The 23,546-nt window shown below is 38.6% G+C and overlaps 1 protein-coding gene across 1 annotated transcript in view; it reads left to right on the top strand.

The window, feature by feature from the left end:
* The window catches only part of GALNTL5 (polypeptide N-acetylgalactosaminyltransferase like 5), a 77,629-nt gene that overhangs the window by 12,384 nt on the left and 41,699 nt on the right, over positions 1–23,546 (top strand). Inside the window, exons 4-6 of the mRNA XM_024130597.1 lie at positions 990–1,110; positions 9,361–9,527; positions 10,804–10,926. Coding sequence (XP_023986365.1) covers positions 990–1,110; positions 9,361–9,527; positions 10,804–10,926 — 411 coding nt within the window. The remainder of the gene's footprint in view (positions 1–989; positions 1,111–9,360; positions 9,528–10,803; positions 10,927–23,546) is intronic.

The raw sequence follows: 23,546 nt of genomic DNA, 5'->3' as shown, positions 1-23,546 counted from the left end.
GAACCCGTGTCCCCTGCATCGGCAGGCGGATTCTCAACCACTGCGCCACCAGGGAAGCCCCTGGGGTCACTTTTTGATGGGAATCCTCTTTATATCCAGGATAGAATTTATACCAATTTTGGAAAACACTCTTTGGGCATTGGAAAAGAAAGTATATTCTCTCAAAAACAAAGCACAATATAAAATCTACTAAGGAAACTTAACTAATTACGTTATTCAAGTTTCTAACTTTTTGTCTGATTCAGAGTTGTTCTTAAAAACTTCCATTACTGTTCGTTTGTGGCAACGTATATTGATATTTCTAACAATTTTTCTTTAAGTATTTTGTTGCAGCATTATTCGATGTCTACAAGCTCATTACTATTAAACCTTTACTGTGAGTATAAAATGACCTTCTGGATTGTCCTTCCAGTGAATTCTATGCTTTAACAATTATTTTGACTCCTGTAGTCTTTGACCGTTCTCTCACTTTTAACCATTTTAGTTCATCTTATTTATCGTTTATGGTTACATTTCATTTTTTATTACCATCTAAGAGTTTTTCTCTTTTAATGGGAAATTTATGCCAACTTCATTTATTGCTATGACTGATATGTTTGGGTTGTCCTCTGTCATCTTGTATTATTCTCTCAAACGGAGTTTTGGGAGAGGGGCTTCAGCTCCCATTCTCCCACCTTCCCTAAATCCCTCAGTTAATATAATTTCACACGACAGTTGCAAATCATGATGGGACCAAGGAGGCTGAGCACTTCCTTCTCTGGAGAAACTGAATGACTGTAGGGTAACTTGTTGTTCATACTTTGCTAAGGAATCTGCTTTGATTTGTGTGAATACTTTGATTTTAACCTTGTCATCTGGGAGTAGTTTAGGTTCCAGGAAGACTACTCTGACGTTATAAAAGGAGCGAATTCAGGATATAGTTGTTATTGTCCTTTATCAACGTGATGTTAGTAAACCTATACTTATGTGACTAATACCTTTTCTTGCAGGTAAGGATTTTAACTATTCGGACCCAGAACTTATTCATGGATATTCAAAATATGGATTTAATTCCATTATCAGTAAAAACTTGGGCAACCACAGAGATGTGCCAGATACCAGGAATAAAATGTATGTTCCTCCTGATATATTTTTTTTACATATTACATAGTTTCAGATATACAACATAATGATTTGATATTTGTATATGTTGCAAAATGATCATCACAGTAAGTCTAGTTAACATCGGTCACTATACATAGATACAAAAAAGATTTTTTTCTTGTGATGAGAACTTTTAAGGTCTTTCTTAGTAACTTTCAAATATGCAATGCAGTATTATTAACTACAGTCACCGTGCTATACATTACATCCCTGTGACATTTATTTTATAACTGGAAGTTTGTACCTTTTGACCTACTTCACCCGTTTCACCCACCCCCTGCCTCTGGCAACCACCAATCTGTTCTCTGTATCTTGAGCTTGTTTTTTTTGGGGCAGGGGCAGATTGTGTTTTGTTTGTTTGAGATTCTACATGTAAGTGAGAGCATATGGTATTTGTCTTTCTCTGACTTGTTTCACTTAGCATAATGCCCTCAAGATCCATTCATGTTATTGCAAATGGCAAGATTTCCTCCCTTTTTATGACTGAATTTATATATAGATATAGATGTAGATATATAACATATAGATATAGCTATATACATATATATTACCTTTTCTTTATTCATCCACCCATGGACATTTAGGTTGCTCCCATGTCTTGGCTTGTAAATAATGCTGTAATGAACATGGGGGTGCATGTATCTTTTTGAGTTAGTGTTTTTGTTTTCTTCAGGTAAATACCCAGAATTGGAATTGCTGGATCATATGGCAGTTCTATTTTTAATTTTTTGAGGAAATTCCATACTGGTTTTCCATAGTGGCTGCACCAGTTTACATTCCTACCAAAGGCGCACAAGGGTTCCCTTTTCTCCACATCCTCACCAACTCTTGTTACTTCTTGTCTTTTTGATAAGAGCCATTCAAACAGGTGTGAAGTGATATCTTATTGTGGTTTTGATTTGCCTTTCCCTGATGATTAGTGATGCTGAGCATCTTTTCATGTGCCTGTTGCCCATCTGTATGTCTTCTTTGGAAAAAATGTCTATTCAGATCCTCTGCCCATTTTTTAATCAGATTGGTTTGTTTGTTTTTTCAATATTGAGTTGTATGAGTTCTTTACATATGTTAGGTATTAACCCCTTATCAGATATATGATTTGCAAATATTTTCTCCCATTCAGTAGGTTGCCTTTTCATTTTGTTGAAGGTTTCCTTTGCTGTGCAGAAGCTTTATAGTTTGATGTAGTCCCACTTATTTATTTTTGCTTTTGTTGCCTTTGCTTTTGGTGTCAGATCCAAATAAATCAAGACTGATGTTAAGGAGCTTACTGCCTATCTGTTCTTCCAGGAGTTTTATGGTTTTAGGTCTTATATTCATTCAATTCATTTCTAGTTAAGTTGAGGGTATGGTGTAAGATAGAGGTCCAGTTTCATTCTTTTGCATGTAGCTGTTCAGTTTTTCCAACACCATTTATTGAAGAGACTGTTCTTTACCCATCACATATTCTTGGCTCCTTTGTCGTAAATTAATTGACCGTATATGTGTGGGTTTATTTCTGGGCTTTCTACTCTGCTCCATTGATCTATGTGTCTTTTTATGCCAGTACCATACTGTTTTTATTACAATAGCTTTGTAATATAGTTTGAAATCAGGGAGCGTGAGTCCTCCATCTTTGTTCTTCTTTCTCAAGATTGCTTTGGCTGTTTGGGGTCTTTTGTAATTCCACACAAATTCTAAGATTGTTTGTTCTATTTCTGTGAAAAATGCCATTGTAATTTTGATAGGGATTGCATTGAACCTGTAGATTGCTTTAGGAAATATGGACATTTTAACAATATTAATTCTTCCAATCCATGAGCACAGAATATCTTTCCATTTCCTTCAATTTCTTTTGTTAATGTCTTATAGTTTTCAATGGACTGGTCTAAAAACAAATAAGGTCTAATTTTTAAACACTTACTAACCAGATTTTAATTTTGGCATATTAGAAGTCTTGTAATATAGTTTCCTGTTTTTAGAACTTGAAGTCAGATAATGTCAAGAGACTACTTCAAAATTCTAGAGCTTATAGTGTAGAGAATATCTTCTCCTTGGCTCAGAGTGTGTTCTAGAGGTTTCCAAGAATTGCATCACCCACAAGTTCTTTTTATTAAATCACCAATGAAGACTTTTGGTCAAAGGGAGATTTATTCCTAATACAAAATGCTTCAGACAGCTACCTATTTTTTTCTTCAAAGTCTGCTTTTTTTTTAAAATTGTTCCTTCAATCGTTTGTGTAAGTGCCTTTTAAAACACTTTTGGTAAACTGTATATAACATAAAATTTACCATTTTAACTCTTATTAACTGTACAATTTGGTGGCATTAAGTATATTAACATTGTTATACAGCCATCACCATTATCCATCTGCAGAACTTTTCATCATCCCAAACTGAGACTCTGTCTCTATTAAACATTTACTCCCCATTCTTCCCTCCATCCAGTCCCCTGGCAACCACCACTCTACATTCTGTCACTGTGAATTTTATCTACTCTAGGTACTTCATAAAAGCAGAATCATACAATATTTGCCTTTTGTGTCTGGCTTATTTCACTTAGCATAATGTCCTCAAGTTTCATTCATGTTGTAGCAAATGTGTGTTAATATCTTTTTAATATATTTTAGGTTCTGATGGTTTCTAGCCAAAGAGGGCTGATATCTTCTCTTTACTAAATAAGAAGTACTTAAGGAATATAAGCCTCTTCCAGTAATACGGAGACAAAAGCCATGTTCCAAAAAACAGGGCAAAGTGGGACCCACTTTGTCTTGTTGCAACTTGTGTACAAGACAAACATTTGAAGCCACAAATATAAGAATCAACAAAGTTTCTAGGTAGCTAAATATCACTTATGATATGGCACATTCAAGAGATGTAGGGTTTCAACATTGTAAACCAATTATACTTCAATTTTTTAAAAAAGAATATTTTTCACTGAAGAAAAAAAGAGATATAATGTTTGCACATGATGACACAATCTATCTGGCTCATAATGAAAGAAAAAGAATTTAAATTTATTCAAACCATAGAACATGGTAGACATTTAATTTAGAGGACAACTTTTTTTTCTCAATTGAATATTGAAATACCGCAAAGGGAGGTCAATATTTTTGCATGCTTACAAGTTATGAATTTCTCTCCAGGCAGGCCATCATTTCTTCCTTTTAAACCTCATTTTCTAAAATAGTGTAACCACCTTTGCTTCCATTCTCTCATCATATGATTATTTGTTAGAAAAACAGGAAGTTTAGAAAGAGATTGTCCATAGAAAGAAGCAAACTTGGCAGTTTTAGTATTCAAAATATTAACTTTGTTAATAGGAAATTCAATTCTGTACGAAATACACTTCTGTGTTTAAAATATATGTTAACTACTAGGAGTAACTACTAATATCTAGAATCCAGCAGATTTTCAGCCATTATTATAGTACTTACATCATTCCATTAAATGGAATTTCCATTTCAGCTTTGCTTTACTTTAAAATTCATATTATTATTTTCACTGAACTAGAGAAATACTGGATACAAATCTTTGAAGAATAGATTTTTTGTTGATTGGTTTTCCAATTACATTTATTTCTCAACTTTTAAATTTTGAAATAATTTCAGACTTACAAAATTGTTGCAAAAATATTTCATAGAATTCCTGCCTAGCATTTTCTTGGGTTCCCCAAATGTTAACATCGTCCATACCCTCAGAACCAGAACAATAAACAAAACCAGCAAATTAACAATACTATACCATTAGCGAATGTACAGATGGTATTCAAGTTTTTACACTTAACCCATTAGTGTCCTCTTTCTGGAAGGATCTAACCCAGGACTACAGACTGTATGCAGGGTTCCTATCCCCTGAGTTTCCTTTCATCTGAAACTGTTCCTAAGTCTTTATCTTCCACGACTGTGACAGTTGTAGAGATCTAACCAGTTATTTTGTAGAATGCTCCTCAATTTGAGTTTGAAGTTTCCTTGTGGTCAAATCCGGGTCATGCATTTTTGATAGGAATACCATAGAAGGAATGTCATCTCCTTCTCAGCACATTGTATTAAAAGGCACACGATGTCTATTTGTCCCATTACTGGTGAAGTGACTTGTGGTGAATTTAATTTGATCACTTGATTAAAACGACTGTCAGATTTTCTGCACAGTAAAATTACCATTTATCCTCTTGTAATTAATAAAGGTGCAGATTTCTTTTAAATGTTAATTGTGAAAAACCTGGAAAATATAAAAAAGCATAAAAAGGAAAAATAAAAACATACATGATCCTAGGGATTTTTCTTCTGTCTTAATGCATATGGTGTCACCAAACTATTTTCCCCCCACTTGACACAGAGAGATCATCACTGTCAGGATGTTAGTGTATATCCTTCCAAAATTTATAGACATATACACATATTTATAAGTAGACAGTAAGCATACAATATAATCATATCGTTTTTATGAAAATGGGCTTTATTTTTTCTATTCTATAATTTTTTTTTAACGTAACAACATATCGTGGAGAACTTTTTCAAAGCATTACACATAAAATTTGCCTCATTCATTTTAACAGTTGAGAGCAGTTATCCATTGTATAAATATACAGTTTCCCCATTAATAGAAATCCTGGTTGTTTTTAATTTTTCAACTTTTCAAAAATGATGTAATAAACACTCTTGTACACATATTTTTATGCCCTCATGTTAGTATATATGGAGTAAAGATTTCTGGAATGAGATTGCTCAGCCATAGGCTCATTTTTCTTCTCTAGAATTTTATGTAAATAAAATTTATGCAGCATAATTATTTTGAAATTTAGCCATGTTGTCACAAGGAGTTCCTTTTTATTGCTGAGTAGTGCTCTACTGTACGGATGTACTACAATTTGTTTACCCATTCATCTGTTGATAGGACAGATTGTTTCTGGTTTTTGTCTATTACAAATAAAGTTGGTATGAATATTCTCAAGACAAGTTTTGCATAACAGATGTTCTTTTTTCTCTTATGTAAATATTTTGCAAGTGGAATGGCTAGATCTTAGGGTGTATGTTTACTTTTTAAGAAACTGCCATTTTCCTAAAGTAGTTGTACTATCTTACATTCCCATCAGCAATGAATGAGATTTCCAATTCCTCCACATCTTTGCCAACACTTGGTATGGCCAGTATTTTGAATTTTAGCCATTCTAATAGGTGTGTAGTCAGATCACATTGTGGTTTAATTGGCATTTTCTTGATGTGTAATGATGTTGCGATCTATTTATGTGTTTATTTGCTATCTGTGTATCTTCTTTATTGAAGTTAAATTTTGCCCATTTTAAAATTGGATTGTTTTCTTATTATTGAGTTTTGAGAATTTTTTAGTATATTTTGGTATAAGATCTTTATCATATTGATGATTACACATATTTTTTACTAGTCTATGGCTTGTTTTTTCATTCTCTTAACAGTGCCTTTTGAAAAGCAGAAGTTTTTAATTTTGATGGAGTCCAATTGTTTAATTTTATTCTATTTTTTCATTTACTTTTGCCTAGCCCAAGATCACAAAGATTTCTCTATTGGATTTTCTATGTAGATGGGCATGACCTATGCACTTTTACTTCTTCCTTTCTAGTCTGCATGCTTTTCTTTTTCTTATTGCACTGGCTAAAACGTCTAATACAATGTTGAATAGAAGAGGTGAAATTGGGCAGCCTTGCTGTGTTCTTGCTCTTAACACTCAGCTTTTCATCAGTGAGTATGATGTTATCTTTAGGTTTTTCATAGATGTTCTTTTTCAGGTTTAGGAAGTTCCCTTCTATTCCTAGTTTGCTGAGAATTTTTCACCAGGCAGCTGTTGAATCTTGTCACATCCTTTTCTGTGTATTGAGATGTGTGTATCTTTAGTTTGAGAAGATGGTAAATTATGTTGCTTTTCTAATGTTAAACAGAGGTTATATTTATGGGCTATCCCCCACTTGGTCATGATGCATTATCCTTTTTATATATTATTGAATTTGATTTGCTGAAATTTTGTTTGGAATTTTATATCAGTGTTCGTGAGGGCTATCAATTTTTATTTGTCCTGACTGTCCTTGTCTGGTTTTGTTATCAGAGTAATGTTGGCCTTGTAGAATGAATTGTGAATTATTCTTTTAGGATTTAATATGTTTTAATTTTTTTTATTTTTGGCTTCATTGGGTCTTTGTTGCTGCACGCGGGCTTTCTCTAGTTGCAGTGAGCAGGGGCTACTCTTTGTTGTAGTGCGCAGGCTTCTCATTGCTGTGTCTTCTTTTGTTGCAGAGCACGGGCTCTAGCTGCGCAGGCTTCAGTAGTTGTGGCCCACGGGCTCAGTAGTTGTGGCTCACGGGCTCTAGAGCACAGACCCGGTAGTTGTGGCGTGCGGGCTTAGTTGCTCTGCGGCATGTGGGATCTTCCCAGACCAGGGCTCGAACCCGTGTCCCCTGCATTGGCAGGCGGATTCTCAACCACTGCGCCACCAGGGAAGCCCCCATCAATTAATTTTAGAGAAACCCATACACGTCAGCCTTCTCTTAGGGGTGTAACCACGTGTGACGTGGTTTCAGCCTCCTTCAATATCATTGTCCCGTTCCTCCGAAGGGACTCAGTTTATAGTTTTCTGAAAATGATCTACCCAGGACTAAATGTAATCCTAGAGATTGATCTGAGTAGCCTGAGTTCGCCCTGGACCACCGTCTCTCTATTTGGGGGCATCCTCTCTCTCTCTGTGTCTCATCTACTTGCTCTTCGGTCACACGGTGATCCTACTGGAATGCAAGCCTTTTAATCCTATCTGTTTCTGTGAGGCCACGTTTTCCCACCTGACGTTTTAGGCCATGTGCAGCCCACAGCACTTGCCCCCTTTTCCCATCCTCTCAGGTCTTTCTGTCATCTCATATTCTCATTCCTTGAAGCACAAGTCCGTTTCCACCCGGTAAGCATGACTTCTATATCTTCATCTACTCTTGGATAAAAATGTTGACCAGCACAAGGTCTTCTTCTTCCATGGTGACATCAATCCATAAATATCCTGAAAGTCTGTCCAGGATCCCTGCGGGGCTGCCTGCCCAGCACGTCCTTCCCTGGGGTTTCCTACCCGCTGCCCCCTTTTCACACGGCGGCAGTGCGTAGAGTGACTTTCTATTTTGACCCCACTATTTGGCCATGATGGGCACCTAAGCCAAACTGAGCCAGTGAATCCTGTCCTGTGAATTTTGGGGAAGGGGGAAGTCTTACCAGTTTCTCCTTGGATGCTGGACTGTAGGACACGCTGACGTCAGCCGCATTTCCCACTCTGTGGGGTAAGGGAGGGAAAACAAGCCAGGCTGCAGAGAGAATAAGAGCCATGTAATGAGCCTTGTAGAATACTGACTTCAAGGCACTGACCTGAGCATTTTACGTATATTAATTCATTGAAACTTCACAACCTATGAGGCAGGTTGATGCAGTTATTGTTATCATTATAATTATTCCCAGATGTAAAGACAAGAGCAGAAATGGAGCATGTCCAGGCGGCTTTCAAGCCTCTGGTTAGAATTGCTCTTGGCGGCTCCAGGTTCCTGCCTGTTGGCTAGGTCCTGTGGGACATTTGGGTCCGTTTACAGTGAACCTCTTTCTTATGCTTAAGCTAGTTCCAGTGGGTTTGTCATTTACAACCAAAATATTTCAAAATACAACCAAATAATATAGCAATCCAAACAACACTTAACAGCTAAAAACTAATATTACTAGAACTCAGGGTCTATTCTTCTCTCAAGTGCACAAAAAAATAGTAAAACATTTTTTGTCAAAGCCTTGGAAGAAATCTAATTACACCATATCCATTACATTTCTTTGTTGCAATAGACTACACAAATGTAAGGACAACACACAGATTTTCTTTGAAGATAGAACAGTAAAGTTAATTTGAACCTTTCAGTGCGTATAAGCTTATTAATTTGTTTTTATGATAGAAACCAAAATGTAGGTAGAATTTGTGTTTATACTATGTTCAAAACAGAACTAATATTATCAAAGCAGAGTCTCAGGAAAAAGCAATTATTACTGGCATTAAGAAGGGAGGAATGATTTAGAAAATATTAGAACAACATAAGAAGTTTAAAGAAATTTTTGTATCTTAATTTTTGTATTTTAAATGTACTGTCACCTTATTATCATAATCATTGATTAAAGGAATAAAGAGGAAAAAATATGAATAAAGAAAGGTGTTTGAATGAGTCCTCAAAACATCTAAGGCTTCCTCTTGCTTATCCCCGCAGGTGTCATAAAAAACAGTACCCATCCAACCTACCTACTGCCAGCATTGTCATTTGTTTCCACAATGAAGAATTTAATGCCTTGTTTCGGACAGTGTCCAGTGTCATGACTCTCACTCCACAGCACATCCTTGAAGAAATTATTTTGGTAGATGACATGAGTGAATTTGGTAAGATAGGACGCTAATCATCTATCTAATCTACTTTGAAGGCAGCGCTATCTATGTGGCACTTAGTTATTTTATACAAAGAACATTTTTCGGTGGGTTTTGAGGCAGGCACTTTGGTGCACTCGTGGCGATGGGAGAGCTGGTCCCTGTCCTTATGGTGTTGGGCTAATGGGATGGTTAGTGCTTCCGTGAGACAAATGTCGGGGCAAGCTGGTCTTTAGAGGTCATGCATGACGTTCAAGAAGTGATATCTAGCAAACTATTACATATAGGATGGATAAACAACAAGGTCCTACTGTATAGCACAGAAAACTATGTTCAGTATCCTGTGATAAATCATAATGGAAAAGAATATGTATACGTATAACTGAATCACTTTGCTGTACAGTAGAAATTAACACAACATTGTAAACCAACTATACTTCAATAAAGTAAATTTTTTTAAAAAGTGCTATCTGAACCGAGGTCTGAAGGCTGAGTTGGGTTATATCGATGGAGAGGAAGGAAAACGTATTTTAGGCAGAGGAAATGGCATTATAAAGGCCCCGAGGCAAGAGAAAACATGGTGAGTTTGGAATAGTTCTGTATTTTATGTAGATTATGTATGAGTGTAGTGTTAGGAGGGAGGGGGTAGGCCTGAAACCAGAAACGTAAAGAGGCAGCCCCTCGTGAAGGCATTGTTTGAATTTTATTTGGAGAAAATGGGGAGCGATTCCAAGGCTTAATGCAGGGGAATGACACAATCCAGGTACTTTACATGAAAGAATTCTAATCACGCCAGCTACACTTAATGGCTTATTCCTCCATGTTCACTGGTTTTAAAGAACTATGACATTAGAACAAAATCTGATTAACTCCATTTAGCATTTGAGATTAGCTGTCTATTTTTTTTTTTTTTTTTGCGGTACGCGGGCCTCTCACTGTTGTGGCCCCTCCCGCCACGGAGCACAGGCTCCGGACGCGCAGGCTCAGCGGCCATGGCTCACGGGCCCAGCCGCTCCGCGGCACGTGGGATCTTCCCGGACCGGGGCACGAGCCCGTGTCCCCCGCATCGGCAGGCGGACTCCCAACCACTGCGCCACCAGGGAAGCCCCTGCATCTCTTTTTGTTCACGTTTTGTTCACATTTTATGCACGTTCGTCTGATAAAATTTTCTTTTAAGGTTAGAACGTCTGTGGAATAGCATAGTTTTTAGGAATCAATCAAAATTGTGAGAAATTGGTTTAATTTCTGTACTTATAGTTTGCAATTGTCAAGTGTTGACTTTTTTTTCCAGATGATTTGAAAGAGAAACTAGACTATCACCTGGAAATTTTTCGGGGAAAGATTAAATTAATAAGAAACAAAAAGAGAGAGGGACTGATTCGAGCAAGGCTGATTGGAGCATCACGTGCTTCAGGTATGAACATGGCGTTCGGAGCATGACCCTGTGTCTGCGTCACAGAGATCTTCCTGTCTGTATGGAAATCATCCTCATGGAGACCCTCCATGTCTCCACTGGTGTAAGCAGAAGAGTGGAAATATATTTCAGCCATATGCGTCTTTAATCTTCTTTTGACTCTGAAAAGATTCTGCTTCAAAATGTTAATTTGTTTTTTCAAATAGAGGATATTCTTTTGCAGGGGTCATAATGTCAGCCTCCAGTCGCAGGATGAGTTCCCCCAGGTACAAACTCTGGGATGGAGTTTTAAATACATGCGTGGAACCCACTGGGGTGCTCTTGGGAACCACATAAGGGGAGCGGAAAGCAAGACTTTATGGGGAGGGTGGGGCTGTGATGCAGCTGCCGACCCATGGGGAACTCTGAAGCTAGGAGGGTGTCAGTTTAGGGCCTCTGGCAAGCAGAGGCCAAGACGAAACGGGAGGCGTGTTTATGGAGAAATGTCTGTGAAGGATAAAGGGGAGAGGGAAAAGCGTGGACCAGAAGCTTCTGGCCTGACACCCATGGAAAGAGGCAGGAAAGGAAGGGAAGGTTGCAAGCCCTTCAGTCTGCTGCGTGGCTCCCAGAAAGGCTCCCAGGGGCTGGTGGGGAGCCCGAGCAAAGACCGCCCATTGGAGGAGTCCTGCATGGGCGCCCCAGTGGCCCAGCTCTGGTTCCTCCCCCACCTGCGCCCCCCCAGTGTGCTTAGTGATTGGCTGGGAGCCCCCTGGGAGGGCATGGCCTTGGTGTGTATACTGCAGAAGATCCCAAAGCTTTGGAAGCTGTCAAACCCACTCCTCACGGCAGGTTCTCCTGAAGGGAGGTCTAAGCAGCACACCCAGGAGCAGTGCAGAGAGGTCCCACCTGGCCCAGGTAAGGGGACCAGACAGGGATGAGGACACCCTCTGTCCCCCATGGAGGGGGCATCACTTTGGACCAGGCAGCCACATCCTCGCTGAGGGCAGTTGCTGGGCAGTGGACTGAGTCCCGAGAGGAATCCGAGCATTCTGACTTTGAAGCTTCCTGGAAACCTGAATGATCAGAGGGTTGTTTGCAGAATATAAAACTAGGACAAAAGGCGATCGGTAATGTTTAAGGGTCTTTCATCAGGCCATGTGGCAGTCTGAAGAAACGTCTCTGTTCTTTAGCAAGGCTATTTCCTTATTGAGTAGAAGGCCAAATAAAAGCAAAATCTGATTCTTTTTTTCTGTGTTGGCCTGATTGAGACATTCTCTTATTTAACTACACAGATAATACGTATTAACCGTCCAAAACGCAATATAAACCACTAAAACTGCATGGCATGTATCTTCTCAGAACTTTGGTTTTATGCATTAATATACATATGTGTGTATGTATGTGCACACATACACACATGCACACATAGATTTAAGGATTTTTAAATATATGGAATCATACTATCTCCATTGTTCTGAGACTTACTCTTTTAATTTCAATTTAATGTTTTGGAACTTTTCCCATGACAATACTTGAGACTTACCTCAATTTTTTTTTACTGCATTGTATGGTATTCCATATGGATTCCATAATGGATTGCCATAATTTGTTTAGCCATTTGTCATTTGGTGATTTTTACTTTTTACTATTAGTCAAAAAAAAAGTTGTACCGGCAATTCTTGTGCATAAACCTTTGTGGAAATGAATGCTTATGCCTGTGGGATAAATTGCTAAAAGTGGAACTGCTGGGCAAAAGGGAATTCTTATTTTAAATTTTGATGGATACTGCCAAATTGTCCTTAAAAAGATGGCACCAATTCACAGTTCCATCACAGGGTGTAAGAGGGCCCTCTCCCTGGAGCCTAGCCGACACTGGATTATTTGTTACCAGTCATTCTAGTGTTTGCCAAATTTGGTCAAAAAACGGTATCCTTTATTTTCTTGGCATTTCCTCGATTACTAGCAGCGTGGAGTGTTTTTTCATATTTTTGTAGATTTTTTGTAGATTTTTCTGTGAATTTGGTCTGTTCCTATCCTTTGTCAATTGTTTGATTTGGGTTGTCCGTTTGTTACTGATTCGGAGGTGCCTTTATGGTACGAATCCTGTATCATATACACCGAGAATATCATTCCCCAGTCTGTGGCGGACCTTCCCATCTTTGTGGATAGTGTCTTATGTTGAACGGAAGTTCACCAAAAAACCCACTACCTCTTGGTGGACAGAGAGCCACCCTGGGCTTTCCTGCCTTCCTTTCAGTAGGAATGGCCTTGTGACTATATTTCAACCACATTTCCTGACCAAGGCTCGTAGGAAGTTGGTTTATCCCCCTCCACACTTTATTCCCCCTTCTGGCTGACTAGGGTGGAGCTGACTGCAGTGACTTTGAAGGGCATGGGTTGAAGATGGAAGAGATCCCATCAGCTTGTGTCCCTGAGTGACCCCATGGAGGAGAGCTTCCCCTCAATCAGGAACCTGCCTTGGACTAGTAAATGAGTAGAAATAAACTTTGACTGCATTTGAGCCAATACAAATTTTGGAGTTTTATTATACTAGCAACTAGCTTTAACTTAATAAAACAATCAGGACTTCCCTGGTGGCACAGTGGTTAAGAATCCGCCTGCCAATGCAGCGAACACAGGTTCGAGCCCTGGTCCAGGAAGATCCCCCATTCCACGGAGCAACTAAGCCCGTGCGCCACAACTACTGAAGCCCATGTGCCCTAGAGCCCGTGCTCCACAACAAGAGAAGCCACTGCAATGAGAAGCCCGGACACCTCAACAAAGAGTAGCCCCCACTCGCCGCAACTAGAGAAAGCCCTCGTGCAGCAGTGAAGACACAATGCAGGCAAAAAAAAATATCAGATTTATCAATATTTTTCTTTATGATTTTTGTGTCTTGTTTAAGAGATTCTTCCTTACTCCATGATCATGACGATATTCTATATTTTTAAAAAATTTGCTGTTTTACGTTATATTATTAATCTACCTAGAATTGATTGTTCTGGGAATGGTGTAAGGTAAGAATCTAATGTCATTTATCCTTTATGGCTAACCAGTTATCTCCATGCCATTCATTAAATAGTGCAGTCTTTCTTCATAGATTACAGCGCTACTTCTATCACTTATACCTGTATATTCCTGCATTTAATTCTGGCTTCTCTCTTCTCTCTATTATTGTATTTGTGTATTTCTAAGGCTAATCCCACCCTGTCTTGATTAGGATAGCTTGATAAGATGTTTTCATAACTTGTAGGTCAAATATTTCCATGTCATTCTGCAAAATCGTCTTAACTTAGGATCATCCCATTAAGTTCCACAAAAAATCTATTGAGATTTTCACTGGAATTGCGTGGAGTTTATAGATTAAAATGGGAGAGAATTTACATCTTTTTAACGATGTCTTCCCATTCATGGACATTTATTCAGATCTACTTTTATATTCTTTCAATAATGTTTCATCATTTTCTCCATGGATACTGTGTGCAAAGATTTATTCCTGTTTATCTTGGTTTCTTGTGTTTTTTAAATTGTGATTTGGGATCTTCCTGTTGCATTTTCTAATTACTGGTATATAGGAATGAGGTACTTAAAAAAATTTTTTTTTTAATATTTGGCTGCATTGGGTCTTCGTTGCTGCACGCAGGCTTTCTCTAGCTGCAGCGAGCAGGGGCTACTCTTCGTTGCGGCGCGCGGGCTTCTGATTGCAGTGGCTGCTCTTGTTGCGGAGCACAGGCTCTAGGCGGGTGGGCTTCAGTAGTTGTGGCACACGGGCTTAGTTGCTCCTCGGCTTGTGGGATCTTCCTGGACCAGGGCTCAAACCCGTGTCCCCTGCATTGGCAGGTGGATTCTTAACCACTGCGCCACCAGGGAAGTCCCTCTCTTGCATTTTCTGTCAACTGAAAATAGACAATTTTCCCTGTTCCTCTCTAACATTGAATTGAAGTGGAGATAGTAGGTCATCCTTTCCTTATTCCTAACTTTAATGGGAACAATTCTAAATTTTCACTTAAATATTGTATTTACCGATATTAGTTTCCTGGGGCTGCCATAACAAAGTACCACAAACCAGCTGGTTTAAAATAACAGAAATTTACTGCCTCGCAATTCTGGAGGCCAGAAGTCCAAAATCAAGGTGTCACCAGGGCCACGGTCTCTCCGAAAGCTGTAGGCGAGGGTCCTTCCTTGGTTCTCCCAGCTTCTGGTGGTGGCCGTCAATCACTGGCTTGCAGCGGCATCCCTCCAGTCCCTGTCCCTGTCCCTGTGGTCACATGGCCTTCTCCCCGTGTGACTAAGGACACCAGTCATATTGGATTAAGCACCCACCCTACTCTAGTAGTACCTCATCTTAACTAATTACATCTGCAGCACCCTATTTCTAAATAAAGTCACGTTCTGAGATACTAGTGGTTCAGACTTGAATATGTCTTTTGGGGAGGACATAATTCAACCCGTAACACTGCCATAGAGTTGTGTTTTTTTAAGGAGAAGAAGTCTTATTAATTTTTTAGTTTAGAAATTTTCAAACCCACAGAGCACTTCTATACCCTCATCTAGATTCACTAGGTGTTAATATCTTACAACACCCTCTCCATTCATACATAGTCTCACTCCCTCTCCATCCCTTCCCCCGCGTGACACACACAGCATCTACACTCAAAATTAAGAGAGGCTTAGAATTTCCTTTTTTTGGGGTACTGTTTCCTTACATTGATACTTTGCTTTTTTAGACTCATAGAATGAACTGTATGGTTTTTCCTCTTTTTCTTTTTTCTGAATATCTACATAAGACAGATTATGTAGATATTTGGAAAATTACATAAGATTGGCCTATAAACTATCCAGGCGCTGGTATCATTTTTGGTTTCCTCTATAATCCAGGGTTTTTTTTAAGAGAATTTTAAAGTTTCCAAACATAAGGGTTTTTTTAAAAAAAACATTTATTTTATTTATTTGTTTATTTGGCTGCATCGGGTCTTAGTTGCGGCACCCAGGATCTTCGTTGTGCATGCGGGGTTTTTCGTTGCGGCATGTGGGATCTCTTTTAGTTGCAGCATGTGGGATCTAGTTCCCTGACCAGGGGTCAAACCCGGGCCCCCTGCATTGGGAGTGCAGAGTCTTAGCCACTGGACCACCAGGAAGTCCCCAAACATAAGGGATTTTTCTAAATTGTCTTTTAATTGCCGATTACTAGCTTAAGTGTATCATGGTTAGCATTTCTGGTCTGTTGTTTTGTTGCGATCTCCTTTGTGTCTTAAAGCTGGGTCAGAGTTTCAAAACATCTATGTGTATTTGAAAAGAATAAATTTTCTCTTTTTGGCTGTAGGTTTTATATAGATCTAATTTTGTTGGTCAAATACACTATATTCTTATTCATCTAATTTGACTTGACATAAATAGTAATTTTGTCAGTGCTTGCTGTATCTATCAGTCAGTCTATATTTGCTGCCCCCCGCCCCCTGCCCTGTGATGTAGGCTGCCTACGCTAGGCTTTGCTCCCGTATTAGAAACTGTGTGATCCTGGGGTGTGGTCAGGTGAGGCAAGAGCTGGTGACCCATCATTAACTCTTCAGGTATGCACTCCTCCAATCAAGGATTTATCTAGCACCTCCTATGTGCTGTCCACGAACATTTATTCTTTTTTAAAAATTTTTATCAACTCTATTGAGATACAATTTACATAAAATAAAGTGTACCCATTGAACATGGGTAATCGGTTTTCATACGTTGCTAGCGTGTACTTGCAGGTTTAGAGTTGTGTTGGCTTCCCGAGGAGCTGATGTTCGCATTCTCATGACGTCACCCTATCTCTTGTAGAGGCTTCAGATTCGCTCCCCGCTATTGCTCTGACCGCAGCACTTACTCACCTCCCCTTCGCTCTACCCCAGCGGCACTGACCTTCTTACTGCTCCTCAGACATACCAACTGTACTTCTATCTCAGAGGCTTTGCCTGTGATTTCCCCCCCTGGAATGCTGTTCTTCCAGACACCTGCATGACCTGTTACTTCACTTTGTTCAGTTCTCTGTAAACACATGTCACCTTATCAGAGAGGCCTTTCGAAATCACCCCGTACAAAACAGCCAGCCCCTATTCCTCTGTGTCATCCTTCCTCTGATGGATTTTTTTTTTTTGTAATATTTACGGCTACCTGTCTACTCAGCTGCGTGGGTGCTGCTGCCACGTGATGACGGAAGCTGCCCTTAAACTGCAGCAGCTGAGACTTCCCTGGCGGTCCAGTGGTTAAGACTCCACGCTTCCACTGCAAGGGGCACGGGTTCCATCCCTGGTCGGGGAACTAAGATCCCGCAAGCCACGGGGTGGCATAAACAAATAAATAAGTAAATAAATAAATTGCAGTAGCTGAGACAGCTGTGATGAGCCGCGTGCTGTGGCCTCGGGCAGGAAGGAAAATGACAGCAACTGGGGGCATAATTCTCAGGGAGAATTAGAAGGTGAGGGTTTTGCAAAGTGGAGTCAAGGTGAGAAAGAGAAGCTATAATCAGATGGCCTGAATCTAAAGGAAAGAGGACTCTTTTTTTGCGGCATTTCACAGCAGAAATGTTGTGGTTCAGAGGCAGCCACAAGTAGCTGGGAAATGCCGACGTTGCCCTGGACCCAAGGATTCGTGCAGTCGGGGAGGAAAAGGAGGAACTTTCTATCAGTAATGTTGCTGGGGAAATAGCATCTTCTAGGGGGAGTCCGGGCTTACAGAAGGCAAGAAGGTCTGTAGGAGAATTTTGTGGAAAAAAAAATTAGTGTAGGGAAATTCACTTTAAATAAGAGAACCGTGGAAAGGGTAAAAGGGTAGTCCACAGGGGAAGAAGAAGTTTGGGGCAATAAATACAGGGCAATCTGGGGGTGAGAATGGAGTATCTTCTACTGAATTGGCCTGCATGGTTTGCAAGCGGCCAAGATGGCAGAGATGAGGTGTAGATTTCAACTGCCGTCCTAAAAGCAAAAGGTTAACAAAATCTAACAGGCTGTTGAGAGCTTGCATTGTTGCTTGACATTCACACAGAATGAGAGATGATTTTCTTGCCTAATATGGCAGACAGAATAATGCCCTTCCCCAAAGAAGGCATCCTAATCCCCCAAACCTGTTAATATGTTACCTTATGTGATTAAAGTTACAGGCCTTGGGATGGGGAATGAGCCTGGATCATCCAGGTGGGCTCACTCTAATCACATGAGCCCTTAAGACTGGAAGATCGTCCAGGCTGTGGGCAGAGGGTCAGAGAGATGTGTGTGATGACTCCATCCACTGTAGTTGGCTTTGAAGATGGATGAAAGGGACCAAGGAACGTGCATAGTTTCTAGAAGCTGGAAAAGGCTTCTTCCCTAGAGCCTCCGGAAAGCAGGCCAACCCCTTGATTTTTTAGCCCAGGAAGACCTATGTTGGACATCTGACCTACAGGACTGTAAGAGAATATATTTTTGTTGTTTTATGCCACTAAGTTTATGTAAAAAACACTAATATATCTAGAAAGAGACCCCTCTGTAGGTGCTTGACCTTGAGTTGGAGGGTGGTAATTATCTGACTTCCTGACAGTTCAGCTGCTTCTGGAATTGCAGCTGCTCAGGCTGACCCGGAAGCTTTGCAGGTGGGAGCAGAGGGGCCAGATGGTTTTGGGTAGAGGGGCCCTTGAGCAGCTTCTCCAAAGGCAGCCGTGCAGATGGCAGTGTCTGACTCTCCGCCACAAACATCCAAGGGAGGTGACACAGGGCAATACAAAGAGCACTGGTTTTCGAACCAGAGCCATGGTTTCAACTTTGGTAGGTACCAGTTACCAGCTACGGGATCTTGGGCAAGCCACTTCTCCGAGCCTCAGCCTCCCAATCCATATGGGAACATAGATATCTAACTAATGTAGTTGTGCGAATGATTGATTGAGGTAATTATGAACACTTTTTTTTAAGCATTAAGTATTAAACAAATGCTTATTAGAAAGTGATTAGTATAAATAATTAAAACATAAATATTTAATTTACATGCTTCAAAATGGTAAAATACATAAAATAAAACTAGGAGAAATACAGAGCAAAAGTAATGAAAATATAGACCATTCACAGTGGAAAGTCTCTTGGAGATTTTAGAACTCACCAGCCTTATTTCCCAGTTAGAGAAGCTAATCTCCCTAATAGATCAGAGACTTGTCCCAGGTCACATAATTCAGGACTCAAACCCACACATTCTGGTTTCCATTGCAGTAAACAGTATCATCACACTACCAGGTCATGGAAACGTAGCAAGCAAGCAAACAAAAATGAGAAATTCAAATAGCATAGTCACTTAATTGCTTTTTACAAAATCCAGATGGCTATGTTTAACAGATTTATAGCGTGAATGAAATGGAAATGTTTGGATATTGTACAAAAATTGATCAAACACTTAAGCACAAAGAGATTCTCTGTAAATTCCCCCGAACTAGATTTTGCACACCACATTCTTAAACATCAATACAAAAAAAAAAAGAGAGAGAGAGAGAGCAGTAACATAATATGTAGGTTAATAAAAATGAAAATATGTAAGACCTTAAAAACGATTGCTTTAGAGACCAAATTGAGAATATTTAAAATAAATATATTGAGTTATGTTTAAATGTAAAAATGTAGAAACGGAAGAAAGGCAGAAAATAAAATGAAATAAGAGGAGAAAAAGACTGAAAATATTGAGCAAGATTGATACAGCATTTGTTGTTTTTTAAAAATAGGGTAACAAACCTTGCAAACCACAATCCCTAGAGAATTTGTGCAAATAGATTGCTACAGGAAAGCAGAAAGGAAGCTTCCACTCAGGGAAAGATGAAGAATATATCTCCCAACTTTTAACTTCAGTGAGTAATTCAGTTTTGAACATTCCACAAATATTTTTTTGGAAGGAAGTATGGGAAAGATCCTTTATCAGGCAGGTTGAACCTCATGCCCTTCAGTTATTTCAGATCCTAAGGAGAAGTTGATTTAATCTGGGAAGACAGGGTTTTAGATAAGATACAGATGATTATATGTAGGTTCTCTCTATAAACAATAAATAGAACAATCCTTTCTATAACTCCCGAGGCCAACAGAAGTCAAACAACTGCTCCACTTCCTGGCAATAAACTTAAATAAATATTTTGACATTCCCACAAAATATTCTTGTGAGTGTGGGAAGCAGACAGGAGGGACCCCAGTACCCCTTTGCTCTCATTAAAGCATGTAAGTTTCCCCCAGAAAATGCCTTATGATGAGAGAAAAATAATCAAGTTTCATTGAAATGTAGGGGCTAGGTAGCTTGTTCCCACATGCTTTGTAATTTAAATTAGTACTCAGAAAAACTCAATATTACTTTACATGTAGTATAATTTTAAATTATTTTTCAATTTATAATACTATATTTGTGGTCTTCCTGAGTCATTCAAATTGTCAAAGTTGAAAATATTTAAATCTTTAAATGCCTAGTGTATGTACGCTATATATGATAAAGAGGACACCGCAAGTTAGTATGGGAGAAAGGCGTTTTTTGGGGTTTTGTTGTGGTTATTTTTCAACGGCCCTCAAACAATTAGTTATTTGAGAAAAATGTTCATCTTCATTTTATACCAGACACCAAATAAATTCTAACCGGATTAATAATTTTATTTTTAAAAGTCAAACCATTAAGTTGTTATAAGAGAAATTTTTAAACAGAAGAAGAAAACAGATTAATACCCGTTCTACAAAGAAGAAATTTCAAAGCTTAAAACCAATGGACTTAAAAGTTCTCATCACAAGAAAAAAAATTTTTTTTTGTAACTATATATAGTGACAGATTTTAACTAGACTTACTATGGTGATCATTTTGAAATATATATCCAAATATCAAATCATTACATTGTACAACTGAAATTAATATAATATGTCAATTATACCTTTAAAAAAAGGAAAAAACAGCTTACTACAAAAAATGAAAAACTGTAAAAAATGATAAAATTAAATAACAATAGGCTGGGGAAATAGTATAACTAAGATATATAAAAAGTTAATATTCTTACTATGTAAAATGTACATACCAAACCATTAAAAAAAACCCACAAAAAACCATGACTCCCATACCTAAACGGTCAAAAGATATAAACATTTCATTTGCAAATGGCTAATCACCTGAAGAAAAGTTCAACCTCACCAGTAAATTTTTAAAAATTAACCAGATATTATTTGTTTATTGAGGTGAGGTATATACTTAACATAAGATTGAAATGAACGATTCAGGGATGGTTAGCATAGTCACAATGTTGTACAACCACCACCCCATGCAGTTCTGTAATATTTTCATCACCCCAGAAGAAAACCCCACACCCATTAAGCAGTTTCTTCCCATTTCCCCATCTCCCAGCCCCTGGCAACCAAAAATCTGCATCCTGTCTCTGGGTTTACTTTTCTGGATATTTCATATTAATGGAATCGTACCTTTTATGTCTGGCTCTTTCACTAGCATAATGTTTTTGAGATTCATCTACATGTGTCAGCACTTCATTTTTTTATGTCTGGATAATATTCCATTGTATGCATATATAGTTTGTTTCTCCATTCATCTGTTGGTAGACATTTGGGCTGTTTCCTTCTTTGGGCTATTGTAAGGAGTACTGCTGTGGACATGCATATACATGTATACATTTGAATTCTTTTTTTTTTAAATTTATTTAGTTTTTGGCTGCGTTGGGTCTTTGTTGCTGCGCGTGGGCTTTCTCTAGTTGCGGCAAAGGGGGGCTACTTTTTTTTTAACGTTTTTATTGGAGTATAATTGCTTTACAATGGTGTGTTAGTTTCTGCTTTATAAGAAAGTGAATCAGTTATACAGATACATATGTTCCCATATCTCTTCCCTCTTGCGTCTCCCCTCCCTCCCACCCTCCCTATCCCACCCTTCTTGCTGGTCACAAAGCACAGAGCTGATCTCCCTGTGCTATGCGACTGCTTCCCACTAGCTATCTATTTTACATTTGGTAGTGTTTATATGTCCATATATAAACTACCACTCTCTCACTTTGTCCCAGCTTACCCTTCCCCCTCCCCGTGTCATGACAGACTCCAGGTCTATCCACCTCATTACAAATAACTCAGTTTCATTTCTTTTTATGGCTGAGTAATATTCCATTGTATATATGTGCCACATCTTCTTTATCCATTCATCTGTTGATGGACACTTAGGTTGCTTCCATGTCCTGGCTATTGTAAATAGAGCTGCAATGAACATTTTGGTACATGACTCTTTTTGAATTATGGTTTTCTCAGGGTATATGCCCAGTAGTGGGATTGCTGGGTCATATGGTAGTTCTATCTGTAGTTTTTTAAGGAACCTCCATACTGTTCTCCAGAGTGGCTGTATCAATTTACATTCCCACCAGCAGTGCAAGAGAGTTCCCTTTTCTCCACACCCCCTCCAGCATTTATTGTTTGTAGATTTTTTGATGGGCCATTCTGACTGGTGTGAGATGACATCGCATTGTAGTTTTGATTTACATTTCTCTAATGATTAATGATGTTGAGCATTCTTTCATGTGTTTGTTGGCAATCTATACATCTTCTTTGCAGAAATGTCTGTTTAGGTCTTCTGCCCATTTTGGGGTTGGGTTGTTTGTTTTTTTTGATATTGAACTGCATGAGCTGCCTGTAAATTTTGGAGATTAATCCTTTGTCAGTTGCTTTATTTGCAAATATTTTCTACCATTCTGAGGGTTGTCTTTTCGTCTTGTTTATGGTTTCCTTTGCTGTGCAAAAGCTTTTAAGTTTCATTAGGTCCCATTTGTTTATTTTTGTTTTTATTTCCATTTCTCTAGGAGGTGGGTCAAAAAGGATCTTGCTGTGATTTATGTCATAGAGTGTTCTGCCTATGTTTTCCTCAAATAGTTTGAGAGTTTCTGACCTTACATTTAGATTTTTAATCCATTTTGAGTTTATTTTTATGTATGGTGTTAGGGCATGTTCTAATTTCATTCTTGTACGATACTGTCTTGATTACTGTAGATTTGTAATATAGTCTGAAGTCTGGGAGCCTGATTCCTCCAGCTCCGTTTGTCTTTCTCAAGATTGCTTTGGCTATTCGGGGTCTTTTGTATTTCCATACAGACTGTGAAGTTTTTCCTTCTAGTTCTGTGAAAAATGCCAGTGATAGTTTGATAGGGATTGCATTGAATCTGTAGATTGCTTTGGGTAGTACAGTCATTTTCACAATGTTGATTCTTCCAATCCAACAACATGGTATATCTCTCCATCTATTTGTATCATCTTTAATTTCTCTCATCAGTGTCTTACAGTTTTCTGCATACAGGTCTTTTGTCTCCCTAGGTAGGTTTATTCCTATGTATTTTATTCTTTTTGTTGCAATGGTAAATGGGAGTGTTTTCTTAATTTCACTTTCGGATTTTTCATCATTAGTGATAGGAATGCCAGAGATTTCTGTGCATTAATTTTGTATCCTGCTACTTTATCAAATTCACTGATTAGCTATAGTAGTTTTCTGGTAGCATCTTTAGGATTCTCTATGTATAGTATCATGTCATCTGCAAACAGTGACAGTTTTACTTCTTCTTTTCCGATTTGGATTCCTTTTATTTCTTTTTCTTCTCTGATGGCTGTGGCTAAAAATTCCAAAACTATCTTGAATAATAGTGGTGAGAGTGGGCA

The sequence above is a fragment of the Physeter macrocephalus genome, chromosome 5, assembly GCF_002837175.3.
Source record: "Physeter macrocephalus isolate SW-GA chromosome 5, ASM283717v5, whole genome shotgun sequence".
Lineage (NCBI taxonomy): Eukaryota > Metazoa > Chordata > Mammalia > Artiodactyla > Physeteridae > Physeter > Physeter macrocephalus.
Note: the sequence above shows the minus strand (reverse complement) of the source record. Positions and strands in the feature narration are given on the sequence as shown.